The 19,385-nt window shown below is 36.6% G+C and overlaps 1 protein-coding gene across 1 annotated transcript in view; it reads left to right on the plus strand.

The window, feature by feature from the left end:
• The window catches only part of HFM1 (HFM1, ATP-dependent DNA helicase homolog (S. cerevisiae)), a 206,591-nt gene that overhangs the window by 176,039 nt on the left and 11,167 nt on the right, over window positions 1–19,385 (plus strand). The window contains exons 23-29 of the mRNA XM_006831060.1: window positions 5,271–5,351; window positions 5,612–5,727; window positions 10,263–10,342; window positions 11,968–12,074; window positions 17,040–17,042; window positions 17,134–17,244; window positions 18,802–18,892. Coding sequence (XP_006831123.1) covers window positions 5,271–5,351; window positions 5,612–5,727; window positions 10,263–10,342; window positions 11,968–12,074; window positions 17,040–17,042; window positions 17,134–17,244; window positions 18,802–18,892 — 589 coding nt within the window. The remainder of the gene's footprint in view (window positions 1–5,270; window positions 5,352–5,611; window positions 5,728–10,262; window positions 10,343–11,967; window positions 12,075–17,039; window positions 17,043–17,133; window positions 17,245–18,801; window positions 18,893–19,385) is intronic.

The raw sequence follows: 19,385 nt of genomic DNA on the forward strand, positions 1-19,385 counted from the left end.
CACTTAACAACAACAACCCTCTAATGGGAGTCCTGGTGTGGCGCTGTGGGTTAATGCACCAGACTGCAAATCCATTCGAACTGCAAGGTCAGTGGTTCAAGCTCACCACCTGCTCCTCCCACCTGCTCCTCGGAAACCCTATACAGGGTTGCTATGGGTTGGAACCGACTCGACAACACTTCACAACAACACAACAACAACTCTATAATGAGTGACTCACTCTCCGTTCCCTCCCATTCTTGGTCACCACCAAAGGATGTTTCTCTTAGCGTGAAACCTTTCCTTGTCTTTTTGTGATTGTTGACTAATTTCACTCAGCACTCAGCATAATGTCCTCTAGATTCATCTATGTTAATGAGGTGGTTTGCAGATTCACCATTATTCTTCAGTGTTGTATAGCATTCCATTGCGTATATATACACCAGAGTTGTTTATACATTTTCCCATTGATGGTCATTTAGACTGTCTCTATCTTTTTCCTACTGTGAATCATGTTACGATGAACATGGGTGTACATGTCACCTCTAGTGCTGCCTCAGTTTGTTGAAAATTTCAGTTTGTATTCCATCTGTTTCTGGAGCCTTGTTCTTTGACAATGCCTTAATTGCACCTTGGACATTTTCCTTCAGTACCCTTGGCTCTTGAACATTTGCTACCCCTTCAAATGATTTTTTGGCCATTTATTTTTGGTACAGTGTTTATGTGTATTCTTTCCATTTTCTTTTGATGCTTTCTGCATTGCTCAATATCTTGTCCACAGACACCTTCTGTATTGTAAGTTGATGCTTGAATTTTTTCTTCAGTTCTTTCAGGTTGAGAAATGCTGAGCATGGTCTTCCCTTTTAATTTTCTAACTCCAAATCTTTGCACATTTTATTGTAATATAGGACTTTGTCTTCTTGAGGTGCCCTTTGAAATTTTTTGTTCAGCTCTTTTACCTCCTCATTTCTTCTACTTGCTTCATCATCTCTATGCTAGAGAGCAAATTTCAGAGTCTCTTCTGATATTCATTTTGGTCTCTTTCTTCTTTCTTGTCTTCTTAATGATCTTTTGCTTTCTTCCTGTGTAGTGTTCTTGATGTCATCCACAAATCTTCTGGTTTTCCGTCATTAGTGTCCAATGCATCACATTTGTTCTTGAGATGATCTCTAAATTCAGATGTGGTATGCTGAAGGTCATATTTTGGCTCTCGTGGACTTGTTTTAATTTTCTTCAGCTTCAGTCTGAACTTGCATATGAAAAATTGATGGTCTGTTCCACAGTCTGCTCCTAACCTAATTTTGACTGATGATATGGAACTTTTCTACTATCTCTTTCCACTGATGTAGTTATTTTGATTTCTGTGTATTCAATCTGGTGAGGTCCATGGGTATAGTTGTCTTTTATGATGTTTTAAAAAAGTTTCTGCAATGAAGAATACATCGGTCTTGCAAAATTCTGTCACATGATATCCAATATCATTTCTATCACCAAGACCATATTTTCCAGTGACTGATCCTTCTTCTTTGTATCCAACCTTTGCATTCTGATTGCCAGTTCCCTGCAAATGTATGGCTGCCAGATTCAGATGGGAGTGTGAAAGGAGGGATATCATTGCTGACATTAGATGAGTCTTGGCTGAAAGCAGAGAATACAAGAAGGTGCTTTCCTGTGCTTTATTGACTACACAAAGGAATTTTTGGGAATCATGACAAGCTATGGACAACATTGCATAGAATAAGTATTCAGGAACACTTAATTGTGCTTATGAGGACCCTGTACATAGACCAAGAGGCAGTTGTTCCAACAGAAGAAGGGAAGACTAAATGATTTAAAATTAGGAAAGATATGCTCCAGTGTTATATTCTTTCACCATACTTATTCAATCTGTATGCTGAGCACATAATCTGAGAAGCTGTATTATATGAAGAATAGCATGGCATCAAAATTGGAAGAAGACTCATTAACAACCTGAGATACACACAGATGGTCAACCTTGTTTGTTGAAAGCAAAGAGAAATTAAAATACTTACTGATGAAGATCAAAGACCACGGCATTCATTGTGAGTTGTATTTCAGTGTATAGAAAACAAAAATCCTCACCATTGAACCAATAAATAACATCAAGATAAATGGGGAGAAGGTTGAAATTGTCAAAGACTTCATTCTTTTTGGATCAACCATCTACACTCATGGAAGCAGCAGTCAAGATATCAAACAACGTATTGCATTAGGCAAATCTGCTACACAAGACCTTTTTTAAGTGTTGAAGAGCAAAGATGTCAGTTTGAGGACAAAGATGCACCTGACTTGAGCCATGGTATTTTCAGTACCCTCATATGCATGTGAAAGTTGGACAGTGAATAAGAAAGATAGTATAAGAATTGATGCATCTGAGTCATGATGTTGGAGTAGAATATTAAAGTACCATGGACTGTCAAAAGATCAAACTAATTTGTGTTGGAAGAAGTACAACCAGAATGCTCCCTAAAAGCCAGGATGGCCAGACTTTATGTCTCATACGTCAGCTATATTATGAGGATGAACCAATCCCTGGAGAAGGACATGATGCTTGCTAAGTGGAGGATCAGCAAAAAAGAGGAAGACCCCCAATGAGATGGATTGAATAGTGGCAGCAACAATGGGCTTAAGTGTAAAAATGATTGTGAAGTTGGCACAGGACCTGGCAGGTTTTTGTTCTGTTGTACACAAGATCACTATGAGTCAGTACCAACTGGATGGTACCTAATAAGAATAATGAAGTTAACAACTAACATTAAAAGATCATATCAGAGTTTAATTTTCAGAGGATTTAATTAAGCAACTGTGTGTAGAATAAATTATAACAGAGTAGGATCGTATTCAAGGAAACCAGTTATAACCTAAATGAAAGATACTAAAGGCATGAACTGGAGCAAAAGTTCTCAATCCCTGAGTCATGCACACCTTTCAAAGTGTAATGGTTCTCTAGCCAGAGATCACCAGGAAGACAGACATGTGTATTTTAAGAAAGTTAGGCTTACTTAACTCACTGCAGCAAAGGAGGGCTCAATACCGGAACTGTAGGTCATTTTAGGGACTGGGGAGAAATTTATTCTAGGATTTAGGTTTGTACTGGGTGATTCTTATGAAGATTGGGAAAGTAGAAGCTAGTTCTAGATTGGATGTTCTCAGAAAATACAGTATCAAGTACATTTAATCTCGGAGGTAGGAAGATTAAAGAAATAGTGGTTATTTGCATTAGAAAAGAGAAATGTTTACTTATTTTTGTGGTTCTTGAGTATCCCTGTCTCTTTGAAGTTTCAGAAGTAATTACATGGTGCTCAAAACTTTGTTATCTACTATTGTCATAGGGTAACCTTGTCTGAATATTATCTATATACTCTGGTAGCGTAGTGGTTACGAATCGGGCTGCGAACCGCAAGGTCAGCAGTTCGAAACTACCAGCTGCTCCACAGGAGAAAGATGAGGCATTCTGCTCCCATAAAGATTAACAGCCTCGGAAACCCTGTGCAGGGTCGCTATGAGTAGGAACCGACTCCACGGCACATAACAACAACAACTGCCAAAGTTACTTATACTCATAAACATAATGGTTTAGCTGTCAGATTTCAACTGTCAGTGATGTTTTGTTACTTTATCAGTACTCTATGTATTAATCTGTTTAGCCCTAAAGACCACCAGCCAGTTTTCCCATATGGTGTGCAGCCTCATCCATTTACTCAAGAGTGCTATATATGTTATCATCTTTTTAATTTTGCCATGAGTTGAAAGGGTTGAATGAGTAATAATACACAAAAAGAAAAATAATTAAGGGGGTAAAGATTTTCAAAGCTCCCCACTATCTCTAAAATTACTAGTTTGCTTCAAAATCTATGCTCCAGAAAAGATAAGTTGATTTCTCTTCCTGTGGCACTGTGAGTTTAATGCACTGGACTGTATGGCCTATTTGAACCACAGGGTCAGTGGTTCAAGCTCACCAGTTGCTCCTAGGAAGCCCTACACAGGGTCACTATGAGTCGGAACTGACTCGATGGTACTTAACAACAATAACAGCAGTCTGTAGTTTTGCTTTCTTAGGGTATTATGCCCTCTACCAGGAATATAAGGAACCCTGATTGTGCAGTGGTTAAGTGCTCATCTGCTAATGGAAAGATCAGCAGTTCAAACCCACCAGCCACTCCATGGGAGAAAGATATGGTGGTCTACTTTCATAAATATTGTTGGTGTTGTTAAGTTACATCAATTTGATTCCGACTCATAGCAACCCTGTATAGGTTTCCAAGGAGCAGCTAGTAGATTTGAACTGCTGACCCTGAAGTTAGCAGTCTAGTGCTTATCCTGCAATGCCATACCAGGTTTGGAAACTCTATGGGGCAGTTCTACACTGTCCTGTAGGGTCACTATGAGTTGGAATCAACTTCATGGCAACAGGTTTAACCTGGAATATGTTTCCCTTGTTTTCTTTTCATGTCCAAACACTGTTTGTCCTTCAAATGTTTCTCCCCTACCCCATGCTACTAATGAGCGCTAAGATGAAAAAGCCTGCTTAAAATCTAATAAATATAGACTATATATTTAGATATATTAATTTTAACTTAGAAGAATCAAGTTGAAAGCAATTGCTCCTTTCTATGAATTCATATAGCAAGTGTCTTCAGCCCCCAAAGCACTTATTTCTAATGTCTATTAGACATGTATAGAGTCTTATCTACTTGCTGCTGTAAGTGGTTGAAATGAAAATACAATGAAGTTTACGTCTTTCCAGGCTCTTCAGACTTAAGTATAAACCAGAAGAAATGTTGCAAAACCCCACCTCCATTATCACTTTATTCAGAATATATTAACTAATATTCTACCGTATTTATTAGCCAGTCATAATGGATGAGAGAAGCTTATGAGAGAGGCTTGTGAAAAGCTGGGATGAAGCTCATAGTGGGGTAGGGACTGTTGTCAGAAATATCTTTGTATCCTTTAAGATTTTTATGTCACATGGGTTAACATTTGAAGAGGAGTCCTGCTGTGGCACTGTAAGATTAGCACTGGGTCACAAGGTCAATTTAAATCACAAGACCAGTGGTTCAAACCTACCAGCCGCTCCTCGGAAACCCTATATAAGGTCTCTATGAGTCCAAACTGACATGATGGCATTTAATAACAACATTTGAGGAAGCGTGAAAATCATAATGTTTTTGTACTATTTGAAAGAAAGATAAGTGGATAAAAATAAATTATGTCAAACTCACAGTAGCAGATATAGTAACAAATTGGTTTGTTTTTCTTATATTTAGGAATGACTGCCTACAAAAAACTGGGAAAGCGAGAATGTAATCATCACTGTAAAAATAAGCATACATGTGGACATGACTGCTGTGAGTTCCAAGAAACAAATGTATTTCCAGTTTTGAAAATATTTCCTTCTCTATGTCTTTCCTCACTTCTATATTAATTGATGAATAGTAATAACATCCTAATTATTGATGTATGAAATTTATATGTATGTTCTATAACCCTCAAGTAATTTTCTTTCTTTTTTGGGCAAAAATGGAAAAAAAAATCTGATTTGAAGAAATTTGGCTCTATGTAAATAATACTGAAAGCTTAAATTAAAGATCTAACTTTTTTCCCATAGGTAAAATTGGAGTTACACAGAAGTTAGAAATGAAAGATCCAACAATTTCTTCATATTTATCAGATTTAAGAAATAGGAATGCTGTTTCATCTCTTCCTCCAGTTAAACGTCTCAAGGTTAGTTTTAATAACATTCATCCCTTTAATCTATAATAAAATGAATTTGAATACACATTTGTTTTATGTACCAGACAGTTATCTGTAGTTTACTTTACTATGGGCTTGACTAAGAATATGAGCATTATTCACAATATTGTTTCTAAAGGATAAGACATTTTCAGTTATTGATAACAAACCCGTCTGTCTAGTTTGAAAAATAGTTATCTAGCCCCTTTCCTCATTAACTTTTTTTTCTTTAACCAAAGAACAGGTAAAAGGAAGGATATGTATCTTGGCTTGGTTCAGCAAAGGGCACTAGACATTGTTGCCCTTTTCTGGCTCTGTTAGTGCTGGACTGCAAAGTCTGAAGTTAATACTGATTCATGCACTAGATGAGTATTGAACATGAACATTCCAAGTGATGAAGAAATGGGAGTTGCTATTGGTTGATAGGTTAGACACTTATCCTAAGCCTACGACATCATATCCAGGAAAAAATAGCTGCAGGCCCGAACCAAACTATGAAAATGGAAGACTCCCATATCTTTTCTAGAGCCTTTATAAGAATGAAGATTCTAAGCCATGAAATAAAACAATATTGAGAAACAGAGAGAGGCATGAAGTTTGAGATGGTCACCACCTTCTCTAAGATTTCTTTTTTTTTTTGTAACCTAAGTTTTTTTTCTTTCTTTCCTTCTCTCTCTTTCCTCACTTCTATATTAATTGATCACCAACAACATGCCAAACATTATGCTAGGGGTTAGTGATAAATAAAGGAGCTCTGGTAGCGTAGTGGTTACAAATTGGGCTGCTAATCTCATAGTCAGCAGTTCAAAACAACTGGCAGTTCCACAGGAGAGAAAGATGAGGCTTTCTGCGCCCATATAGATTGACAGCCTTGGAAGCCGTATATAGGGTCACTATGAGTTGGAACTGACTCCACAGTATATAACTACCACCACCAGTGATAAGACAGTTTTAGTCCCAATTGGAAGAGACCCGTATTTGTGCCCATTCCAAAGAGAGGTGACCCAACGTAATGCAGAAATCATCTGACAATATCTTTTATATCCCATGAGAATAAAATTTTACTCAAGGTAATACAGAAATGGCTGCAACCATACACTGAAAGAGAACTTCCAGAGATTCAAGCCGATTCAGAAGAGGACGTGAAACAAGGAATATTGATATCATTGCTGACATCAGATAGATTGTAGCTGAAAGTAGAGAATATCAGAAAGATGTTTACCTGTGCTTCATTGATTATGCAAAGGCTTTCGATTGTGTGGATCATGACAAGCTATGGACAACATTGCAAAGTATGAGCATTCTTGAACACTTAATTGTGCTCATGAGGAACCTCTACATGGACTAAGAGGCAGTTGTTCGAATAGAACATGGATGCACTGAATGGTTTTAAATTAGGAAAGGTGTGCTACAGGGTTGATTTCTTTCACCATATATATTCAACCTGCATGCTGAGCAAATAATCCAAGAAGCTAGGTTATGTGAAGAAAAACCTGGCATCAGGATTGGAGGAAGACTCATTAACAATATGCAGATGATACAACCTTGGTTGCTGAAAGTGAAGAGGACTTAGAATACTTACTGATGAAGATCCAAGACCATAGCCTTCAGTATGAATTGCATTTCAATGTTAAGAAAACAAAAATCCTCGTCAAGGACTTCATTCTTCTTGGATCAACTATCAACACTCATGGAAGCAGCAGTCAAGAAATCAAACAACATATTGCATTAGGCAGATCTGCTGCACAAGACCTTTTTAAAGTGTTGAAGAGCAAAGATGTCAGTTTGAGGACTAAGGTGCACCTGACCCAAGCCATGGTATTTTCAGTAACCTTATATGCATGTGAAAGCTGGACAGTGAACAAGGAAGACCGTAAAAGAATTGATGCGTTTGAGTTACAGTGTTGGAGGAGAATATTGAAAGTGCCATGGGCTGCCAAAAGAACCAATAGATCCGTTTTGGAAAAAGTGCAGCCAGAGTGCTCCTTGGAGGCCAAGATGGCCAAACTTCATCTCTCATACTTCGGATATATTGTCAGGAGGGACCGGTTACTGGAGGAGGATATCATGTTTGGTAAGGTGGAGGGTCAGAGAAAAAGAGGAAGACCCCCAGTGAGATGGATTGGCAAAGTGGCAGCATCAACGGACTCAATGGCAACAATTGTGAGGTTGGCCCAGGACCGGGCAGTGTTTCGTTCTGTTGTGCATAGGGTCACTATGAGCAGATACTGACTCAGTGGCACCCAACAACAACAACAACATACTTGAGTGAAAGAAACAAATAAGTAAACAGGCTTTTTAATTATGAAGTACTTCTGTGACAGCAGAATGCATATAAGATGCTTGCATTTTGATGAAAAGTATCCTGAATCCGTATTTGATGGGCCAGGAAGGAATTGCTAGTTGATTGAGACCTGAAAGAAGTATAGGCATAAGTCAAGTATGGAGCAGCACTAGGATGGTGGTGAGCAGGGATGGAAAACTATTTAAAAAATAGAGAATGTACAGAGAGGTGAGGGAGGGGAAAGATGAGAGGAAAATCTTCAGAAGAACTAAGTAATACAGTAAAGTCTGGAGCATGGTGGTAATCACTGGACTACAAACCACAAGGTCCATGGCTAGAGCCCACCACACGTTCTGTGAGAGAATGACGAGGCTTTCTGCTCCTGTGTAGATTTAAAGCCTTGGAAACCCTATACCGGGTCACTATGAGTTGGAACCAACTTGACTGCACTTAACAACCTCAATGTAGTATGTCTAGAGTTCAACTCTAACTAAGGGAAATGAAGAGAGGTGAGACTGAAGACTAAAACATGAAGACATTTTTGCTATTTTAAGGTTTTGAACTTTCTCCTGAAAGTATTGGGAGACTATTGAATTTATACAGCGCTTTATAAAGTTCACTCGAGTTAACAATTTGGAGACTGGATCGGAGGATGATAGATTAGGAAAATAGAGAATCATTAGGTGGTTTTTACAAGAATCTAAGCTAGATGGCCTAATCTAAGGTGTTGTTGTTGTTGTTGTTAAGTGCTGTAGAGTTGGTTCTGACTCCTAGTGACCCTGTATAGGGTTTCTGAGGAGCGGCTGGTGGGTTTGAACTGCTGACTTATTGGTTAGCATTCCAGTGTTTATCCTGTAGCACCACAACAGGACTGCATGACAGAGAAAGGAGTGCAGAGTAATAGAAATGGCTAGGGTAATAACATTTTTCAGAGGTAGAATCTACAAGTTTGGCAGAATACAGACATGATAAGTTTAATTTGGAAAACACTAAATTTAGAGACCAGCAAGATGTCTAGGTAGAAATGCTCTATGGAAAGTTTGCTGCAACTCCTTGACAATCAGGAAAGAGCTGTATTACAGATACAGATTTGAGAGTCATTCACACATAAATGGTAATTGAAGACATAGTAAATAAGACCTATGCTGAGAATGTGTAAAGCAAGGGAAGACCTATAAAGGACTCTGAGGGATTCCAATATTTAAGAAGGACTTAGCAAAGGTATAGACCAAAGTTTTATTAGTGGTTTACCATGGGCAGGAGGGAGAAGAGAAAAGGGAGTCTTTGTTTGAGAAGCAATGGTTTTCTGGTTTTGGTGATGGAAAATTTGACAATTATTGGTGACAGCTGCACAACACGATTAATGTAATTGATATCACCAAATTGTATATGTGAAGAAAGTTACATTGGTGTTATGAAATATATGTATATAGCAACATTTTTTTTTCACATGTACAATTTAGTGATATCAAGTACATTAATCATGTGCAACTGCCATATATATATGTTGTTGTTAAGTACTGTGGAGTCAGTTTCAACTCATAGAGGCCCTGTATAGGGTTTCCAAGGCTTTAAATATTTTGAGGGAGCAGAAAGCCTTATCTTTCTCCTGTGGAGCGACTGGTGGACTTGAACCACCAACCTTGTGGTTCACAGTCCAGTGCTTATCCTATGGAGCCACTGTGCTCCCATATATATGTATGTATGTCCAAACCAATTGGACCACATTTAACAACACCAATAACACACACACACACATAGAGCAGTTAACAATGTATATATATATATATGGAGCTCTGGTGGCGTAGTGGTTATGAATCGGGCAGCAAACCACGAGGTCAGCAGTTCAAAACTACCAGCTGTTCCACGGGAGAAAGATGAGGTGTTCTGCTCCTGTAAAGATATACAGCCTTGGAAACCCTGTACAGGGTCGCTATGAGTTGGAACCGACTCCACAGCACTTAACAACAACAATATATATATACTTATATATAGTTATATATCTCTAATTATTGTACATATATGTTTATATATCAATAAGTACATATATAAGTATATGTACAACCATTAAAAAAGAAGAAGGGCCTAAGAGGGAGACTTGAGTTGAGAACCACCCTGAGTTCCTCTTAATTTATTGATTTTTAGACTTTATGTACAAGCAGAAATTTTGCTATTTGGCTCATTTGTTTAAATATATTGATATAAAGCTAATAGTTGAACTTCTAATTTTTTTCATTAATAGATGCAAATGAATAAACCTCAAAGTGTGGACGTTCAAGAGTTTAGCTTTACTCCAAAATCTTCCCTTCCCAGTATATCAAGGTACAAATACAATGTTAATATCACAGATAAAATTTTTACCATTAATTTTGTATTCCTACAGATAATCACTTACTCACGGAAGAGTGACCACTGGCTACTCTCAATCACAGTGATTATTTAGTTCCTTAACAAGGCATTGAAACATAAGATTTAAATTTTCTTTCATATACCCTCAATTTATTTAGAACTTTATAGTTATAGAATATATTAACGTTCATTCTATCATCTTTCCTGGGAATCTACCCATGGTATATCTTCCCCTCAGGCTCTATCTACCGTCTAAACTTCCCAGGTGACAAGACTATACTTCAGAAAGGGAAATTAGGTTTGTGTGTGAAGAGTAACTGTGTTTAAGGGCCCACTCCATATTGATAATGCCTCAGATTTATAAAGTACTTTATTATTTATATCATATTTTTGCATATCATCACTTTTGACCTTAATAACAACCTGACTCATAAAATGAGATATTTTAATTCTGTTTTATAGCTAAAAAACCCAGGGCTCATACTCCTAGTAAGCAAGCAGAAGGCCTAATTCTCAGTATCTTTCTGTGTTTCACGATGCCTAGAGGTGATGTTGTTATTGTTGTTAAGTACCATCAAGTCAGTTCTAACTCTTAGTGACTCTGTATAGGGTTTCCGAGGAGTGGCTGATGGGTGTGAACTGCTGACATAGAAATAGAGGCTATATTATACATAATTACCCTTTCAGCAAAGGACCTTCTATGGAGTAACATTCAATATATATTTAACCAGTTCAGAACAGGTTCTGACCAATCAGAACAGATGCCAGCATTACTTCTAGAGATCTTGCTCTTGTTAGCTAACTAAAGTAGCATTAGCAATAAGGTGTTTTAGGCTCTCCAGAGAGCATCTATCTGTTGGGGTATGTAAAGAAACCACCACTTGTCTGTCAGTTTGTCGTATTGTGGTGGCTTGTGAGTTGCTGTGATTCTGTAAGCTACGCCACTGGTGTTTTAAATACCAGCAGGGTCACCCATAGTGGACAGATTTCAGATGAGCTTCCAGACAAAGACAGACTAGAAAGAAAGAGTGAGGAACTACTCCCGAATCTTTAGTCACTGAAAACCTTATGAATAGCAGAGAAACACTGTCAGATATAGTGCCAGAAAATGAGCCCCCCAGGTTGGAAGGCACTCAAAATATGACTGTAGATGGATTGGCAAAGTGGCAGCATCAATGGGCTCAAACATGGCAACAATTGTGAGGTTGGCTCAGGATCAGTCAGTGTTCTGTTCTGTTTGTTGTGCATGGGTCCGCTATGAGTTGGTACTGACTCGATGGCACCTAACAACATAGCACTGGAGGATCACCACTGGACTGAGAACTACAGGTTGTCAGTCCAAACCCAGCAGCTGCTCCTTAAAACTGTTCAAGGTCGCTATGAGTCAGAACTGACTTGACAGCACTTAACAACAACAAATATAGGTAACTTCCATTAAACACCTATTTCTATCTTTTCCTACCTGGCTGACACAGTTTAGTCAGGGAAGTGTTGAATGGACAAACCATATTTTTTTCTTTTTCATAAATAGTGTTTTTCAAAGTCAGATTAATTTTAATACTTTTTTAAAAGCATTTTATGGCTTTATGTTTATAAAGGTCAGAATATTCAAACGCATTTAAATCGCATATAATGGAACAGTGGGATCAGAGTGAAATTTGTGGAAAATATCACCAACAAGAACCATCTGAATATCAAAACAAAGGTAAATTATCATTGATATATGATTTGAGAAAGAATATAATTTATCATTACTTCAGATTGACAAGTACTGTTATTAAAAACCAACATTTGTAATTATTACGGTTATTAACTTGGCAATTATCCCTTGGGTCACTGAACCTATTTTAAATTCTTGGTCTGTTATTTCAGATGGTTCTGTTATGTCTGACAGATTTTTAAAGAAATCCCTTCTATACAAGGTTGAACTATTTAAATTTAAAAGATAATATGAGGAAAAGCTGAAAAAAACAAGAATCCTTTGGTGTTCAAAATATTAAACTACTAAATGATTATTTTTTTATTTTTAGGATGTTTTATGTGATTTTTGTATTTATAAAATTAGTCCAGTTATACAAAATAGCTATGGGACCTTGAGCAAATTATTTAACCTTTTGTTTTAAAATGAAGGGATTGAGTTGGGTGACCTTTCATATCTCTCCAATAGTTAGCTCTATGATTCTTACATTTATGATAATAGAATATAGCATAGGTTGTGGTGTATAATCTAGATTTGCATCATATCAGTGTTTCATTAAATTTATGAGATACTGCATATGGATTCCACAAAACTGTGTCTGGTTCATCATTACTCTGAACCCTGCCTTTCTTAGCATCATTTCCCTGAGTTATGTCATTAACTCAGTTGGTGAAAATGTATGAGAAATAATCCTGGCTATTGAGTTGTTTGTTCAACTATCTGTATATTTAAATGGTAAACTTGAAGTTTTCTGAAAATAACTTTATGCTCATAGAATTAGCTTCTATATCCACTCTTTCCTTCATGCTACCACTTTATGCTTTCCTAACTATAAGTTCCACCACTCGTCTGTCAGTTTGTTTTACTATGGTGGCTTGTAAGTTGCTATGATGCTGGAAGCTATGCCACTGGTATTTTAAATACCAGCAGGATCACCCATGGTGGACAGGTTTCAGATCAGCTTCCAGACAAGACAGACTAGGAAGAAGGAGTGACGAACTACTTCTGAATATTTAGTTACTGAACACCTTATGAATAGCAGAGAAACACTGTCAGATACAGTATAGAAGAGGAATGGTGTTGCATTCAAAAAGAACATACCCAGATCAGTCATGAGGTACAACACTATGATAGGATAGTATTCATGTGCCTACAGGGAAGCTCAGTTAATACCACTATTATTCAAATTTACGCACCAACCACTAAAACCAGTGACGATGAGGTAGAAGAATTCTACCAACTTCTTCAATCTGAAATCGATCAAACATGAAATCAAGATGTATTGATCATTACTGGTAATTGGAATACAAAGGTTGGGAGCAAAGAGGAAGCTTTAGTAGTTGGAAAATATGGCCTTGGTGATAGAAATGATGCTGGAGATCGCATGATAGAATTCTGCAAAATCAATGATTTATTCATTTCAAGTAACTTCTTTAGACAGCATAAGATCAAAGAGCACAGCCTTCAGTATGGATTACATCTCAATGTAAAGAAAACAAAAATCCTCACCACTGGACCAATAAACAACATTCTTATCAATGGAGAAAAGATTGAAGTTGTCAAGGAATTCATTCTTCTTGAATCAACTATCAACACTCACCGAAGCAGCAGTCAAGAAATCAAATGACGTATTGCATTAGGCAAATCTGCTGCACAAGACCTTTTTAAAGTGTAAAAGAGCAAAGATGTCAGCTTGAGGACTAAGGTGCGCCTGACCCAAGCCATGGTATTTTCAGTAACCTCATATACATGCAAAAGCTGGACAGTGAACAAGGAAGACTGTAGAAGAATTGATGCTTTTGAGTTATGGTGTTGGAGGAGAATATTGAAGGTGCCATGGACTGCCAAAAGAACCAATAGATCCGTTTTGGAAAAAGTGCAGCCAGAGCGCTCCAACTCCTGTAGTGTTTCTTTCCTCTCATCTCAAGGCTCTTCCTGTTTTAATTCCATGTCCCCTAGTTTCATTTAGCTAGTTTTTATCACAAGGTACACAAATTCTACTCAAAGGGTTTTTACAAATAAAAAGAAACTTAAGTACCAAGTAAATGGAAAAGTTCAGACAGGCATCTGGATTTAATCTTAACTATATCCAGGGACACCACCACCACCATATCCAGGGACACAAATGATTACATCATGCCTCTGGCTTTCTTTCAGCATTTTAACTATGCCTTTTGATAATTAGATTCATTCTTTAAAAAGGTTTTCCCATATGGCAAGTAGGATGGTGACTAGTATCCCCTAATTATTATCTTCCCAGTTCGGCAATGTCAGTAGAAAAAGATAGTCTTCTCTGTTTGAGTCATTGTGTGTTCATCCTTGATCAATCCCTATAGAACACATTATCCAGTCCCATAGTCCGTGTATGGGATTGGGTCATGTGTTCTATCTATATTGCCCATGGAAAGACAGGCTACAATGCTTGACAGCTTCACCAGGATCACACGGGGTTGAGGAGAAGATGAATAATTTTGCTCAAACAAGGAAAAGCATGCCAGGCAGACAAAAAAAAAAAACAGAGCCGAGTCCCTATACATTTTATTTTTTGTTTTACCTTAAAATTAAAACTTCTTGAGAGAACAATTCACACTCAGGGTGTTCACTTCTTTACTTCATAGTCACTCTTCATTCACTAAAATTTGGGTTATGGCTCCCTTTTTTTTTTTTTTTTCTTAAGTAATTTTAGTGATCTCCTAAGGCTAAATTCAGTGTGACCTTTTCATTTTTCATTCTCTTTCACCTCTGTATATATGTAATTACTATCTTTCCTTTGTTGTTGTTAGTAGTTGCAACAAAGGGCTCAAACATAACAATTGTGAGGCTGGCACAGGAACAGGCGGTGTTTCTTTCTATATTATACATCGAGTTGTTATGAGTCAGACATGACTCAACAGCACCTAACAACAACATGGTTCTCCTACTACTTCTTAGGTTGCCTGTGCTCTTTTTCCAGCCCCTCTAAATGTCAGTGTTGCAAAAATATTGTTTTTGCTTTTTTATTCTTGTCACTTTTATAAACTTTTCCTAGAAATTACTCTAGGGCTTCAATTACTAACTATATTTTATTATTTCTAAATCTGTATCTCCCATCTAGATAGAGCCTTCTGTCTAACACTAGACCCATGTATCCAATCACGTTTTTGGATCTATCCACCTAAAAGTTAATATGGCAGCATCCTTACACTTTCAGGCTTCTCTTTACCTCAGCCAACCCCCTTTTCTTATGTTCCTTATCTCAGTGAATAAGCCCTCCTCCTTTGAAAGCTGCTTACTCTGTAGGACAGGCACTGAACTGCTAACCCAAAGTCCACTGTTCAAACCCACCAGCCACTGCCTGGGAGAAGATGAGGCTTTCTGTTCTCATATAGATTTACAACCTCTGGAATCCTATGCAGTGTTACTGTAAATTAGAATCCACTTGATGGTAGTGAGCTAAAGACAAAAAGACATCCTAAATACCTAACCTACATCTTCTTTACTCCTAAACATCTCTCTTATCTGTTCTATCCCTTCCATATAGTGGGCTACTACTGTGCATTTCTCCCTACCTTAGCATTCAGTAATGCAGCATTGATAGCTTGAAACCAGTTATGATCAGAATATTTGATTTGTACCATGGATATCAGAAAACACTATACTGTTTGATTTATTGATATATTATTTATACTTAACTCAATGATAGAGAAAATGTTAATAATGCAGATTAAACTTAACAGCTTTGTGTCTGTGGCCATTATATTATATAAAATCACACAAATGCTGGAAATAATTCTTCTAGTATTTAAAAACTAATTCAGCAAAAAAAGTTGCGTAAATCAGTGATATACGGGTAAAGCTCCAACATATAGTTCTTCGTGTTTTCACTTTCATCATACTTATTAAAGTCAACAAACACGTCAGATAATAGTCATGTGAGGAGTACGCTCATTTTTTCAATTGCAGCAATAGACAGACAATAGCTACAGCATTTGAAAAAACTCAGTGAAAGCATTCTGTGACAATCAATTAGATATATAGAATTTGTTGTTAAGTATGCTGTATATTTTGTGATTCTTTGTCAACTGTCTGCTATGTATCTTATTATGGCAATTTTTTGTGAAGTGACATTGAGTCGGTTCAGACCTATAGTGACCCTGTATAGGGCTTCCGAGGAACAGCTGGTGAGCTTGAACCACCAACCTTGCAGTTCACATGGCTTTGCAGTCTGATACATTAACCCACAGCATCACACCAGAGCTCCATTTCAATAATAGTTGCAATAAATTCATAAATATATATGCATATATGTTTTAAGGACGTTGTTACTATACATTTATCAATTCACTAATATAGAAATTTGTACAAGTAAAATAATTTAGTCTCAATAACAGTCTTATGAGGTATATATACTGTTATTATCCCATGTTGCAAAGGTGAAAACTAGATTTAGAGAATTTAAATTATTTGTCCAATATCACATAGATAATAAATGAGAAAGGTGGAATTTTCACCCAGGTAGTCTTCTCTAAAACCAGACTATACATAGAGAACATTGAGGATTTTTTTTTTTTTAATTCTGTACATAAAAATCCATTGCAAATTAAATAGTTCAAATATTATAGTGGTTATGAATCGGGCTGCTAACCTCAAGGTTGTCAGTTCGAAAGTATCAGCTGTTCCTCAGGAGAAAGATGAGGCTTTCTGCTCCCGTAATGATTTACAGCCTCAGAAACCCTATGCAGGGTCACTATGAGTCGGAACTGACTCTATGGTACTTAACAACAACAACAAATATAGTAAATATTAGTTAACATAGTATTCAACAATGTTTAACCTAGTACTTTTGAAAACTACTGCTGAAGACCTCTGTTTAGTAATTGAAAGGTGTGTTTGATTTAAAATTATACCTGGACTTTATAAAATACCTATATTCTTTTATATATAAACATAACAGATTTTTCTAGATGGAACCATCCTACAACTTCAAATGAGAAAGTCCCTCAAACCATGCAATGGAACAGAAAATTTGCATCTAGAAACCAAAATTTAGATGATGGAACTAATTGCAACTCCTCATTTTCACAAGTTTTGGATGTGAACTTTGAATTGGGAAATGAAGTTTGGGATGATTTTGATGATGAAAACTTAGTAGAGGTGACTAACTTTTTAATTGAAGCTGATAAGACCAAAACATCAGGTAAAGTTGTATTTTAGTATGAAATAATTTAATGAGAAATTATTTTAATATTTTTAAGTTTGACTTTTGGGACTAATTTCCTTTACATTTTTATGTGTGTGCTTATTTCATTATCTTTGGTTTCTTAGTATTTTATTTTTTAGCAAACCTGATAATTCAACCTTTCCATAAATAGCATTCCTTGTCCACACCACGGATAGAAGTTAAGGTTATTATTACATTATGATGATGTAACAAATGAGTTTTTCCTATAATATAAGTGCAAAATCTCCATTGGTTTACTAATCACATTCAGATTGTTGAATGAATTTTCTCTCATTAACACAGAGTATCCTGCTCTCCATTCTGACAGCATAAGTGACCCGCTAATGTTTGTAAAGGACAAAATTATTTCATTTAAAAAATGATTCTTCTGCTCTCAAAGAAAATAAAACACAATTTTATTTCTAGTAGAAATACATCGAAAAAGAATTTGTTTCTCTTATGTTGTATATTATATTTAAAACATACATAATCCCAAAATAATGAGACTTAATCTTTTGAATTTTTGGCTAATTCACGCAAATAAAAAAGTTAAAATCTTGGTAAGATGGATATACTTTCTTACATGAGGACTGAGAGAAAGAAATCAATCCCTTAGCCTTTTTAGTGTAGCTACCTATTCCCACAGTTATAGTTACCTCTTATAAGCCCCTGCTCTCGCTCTCTTTTTTTTAAGTAAAATATCTATAAATTAGAAATCCAAATATTATTGTTTCAAGGCTTAAGTATTATCAAAAGAGCAACTGCTCCTTCCAAAGGAAGGGTATTAACCACCTTCACAAAATAGGCCTGTAAAATCTCTATGATATGGGATCAGTAGGCAGTTTCCTATATCATTGAAAAACTACCAGTCCCTACCCAAGGTTAAAAGTTCAGAAGTACTACAAGCTAATAGGTAATGTGTACTGATGCTTGGAGGTAGACATATGGGTATTGGGAAAATCAACCTCAATAAATGCCATTATTTCCTTCCATTTATAGAGCACTTTAAATGATTTTTTTACATGCAAACTATTGAAATATTCAATGAACTTATACTTGGTTATTTATGTGAATTAAAAAATATTAATAATAGTGGCTTTTTATCATTTAAGGATCCCTGGTAGTGTTGTGGGGTAAGCATTGAACTGCTAACCTTAAAGTCAGTGGTTCAAACTAGCCCCTTAGTGACAGAAACATGAGGCCGTCTGTTTCCATAAAAATTTACAGTATTGGAAACCCTGTAGGGTAGTTCTACTCTGTCCTATAGGATCATTGTAAGTCAGAACTGACTCAACAGCATTAGGTTTCTTGGGTTTCATCCTTTGAGCCAAAGAAGCTAATTTATATGTTTTGTAGTTTTACTTCCTAGGTTTACCCCTTATTTCTCTATTCAAATTCAATTTGATTATTGACAAGAATTATGCTTTCCCTAACCAGATCCTATCTATGAGAGAGAGTCTTTATAAAACTTGTAAAGAGCTCCATTCTGTTGTTTCCTGGCATTATGTTTCAAAACATTATCTCTTTACATAGGATTTGGAAACACTTTGAGTTCAAGTACCAGGGGAAATAAGCAAACCCTCCAAGAGTCAAAGAGCCAGTTCCAAAGAGAAATGTCAAAAAGGCAAGTTTTAGAACTTTGGTAAAGAATATTTAAAACTTTACATCCTCCTGACATGTAATTGGAGATGGGGATCAAGTTATTTGATGTCAGAGAAACTATCAGGTATTAGTCAACCTAAACCCTCTTAATCTTAGAGTTGTGGTTTTCCAAATGCTGTTGTCAGACCACCTGCATCAGAATCATTTGGGGGTTGGAGGAGAAGCTTATTTTAAATGCACATTCCTATAACACAGTCTGTACTTATTGAATCATAGTCTCTGAAGCTGGAACCAAGGAATCTTCATGTTTTACAATGCTTAAAAAATAAACAGGAGTTTGACGGAAAAGAAAAGGATAAAATTCTTGGTAGAAAGAAGTGCCTATAAAGGAATAAAGCTTGAAAATGCATTACAAGGGTCAATAAACTGTGGTATGTAGGGCTGTACAGCACTAAGACTTAAATTGCCAAGACCTGATTGAGAAGGGCTTAAACACAGTAGGACAGGGTCACAAG

The sequence above is a fragment of the Chrysochloris asiatica genome, unplaced genomic scaffold (genome assembly GCF_000296735.1).
Source record: "Chrysochloris asiatica unplaced genomic scaffold, ChrAsi1.0 scaffold00002, whole genome shotgun sequence".
NCBI lineage: Eukaryota > Metazoa > Chordata > Mammalia > Afrosoricida > Chrysochloridae > Chrysochloris > Chrysochloris asiatica.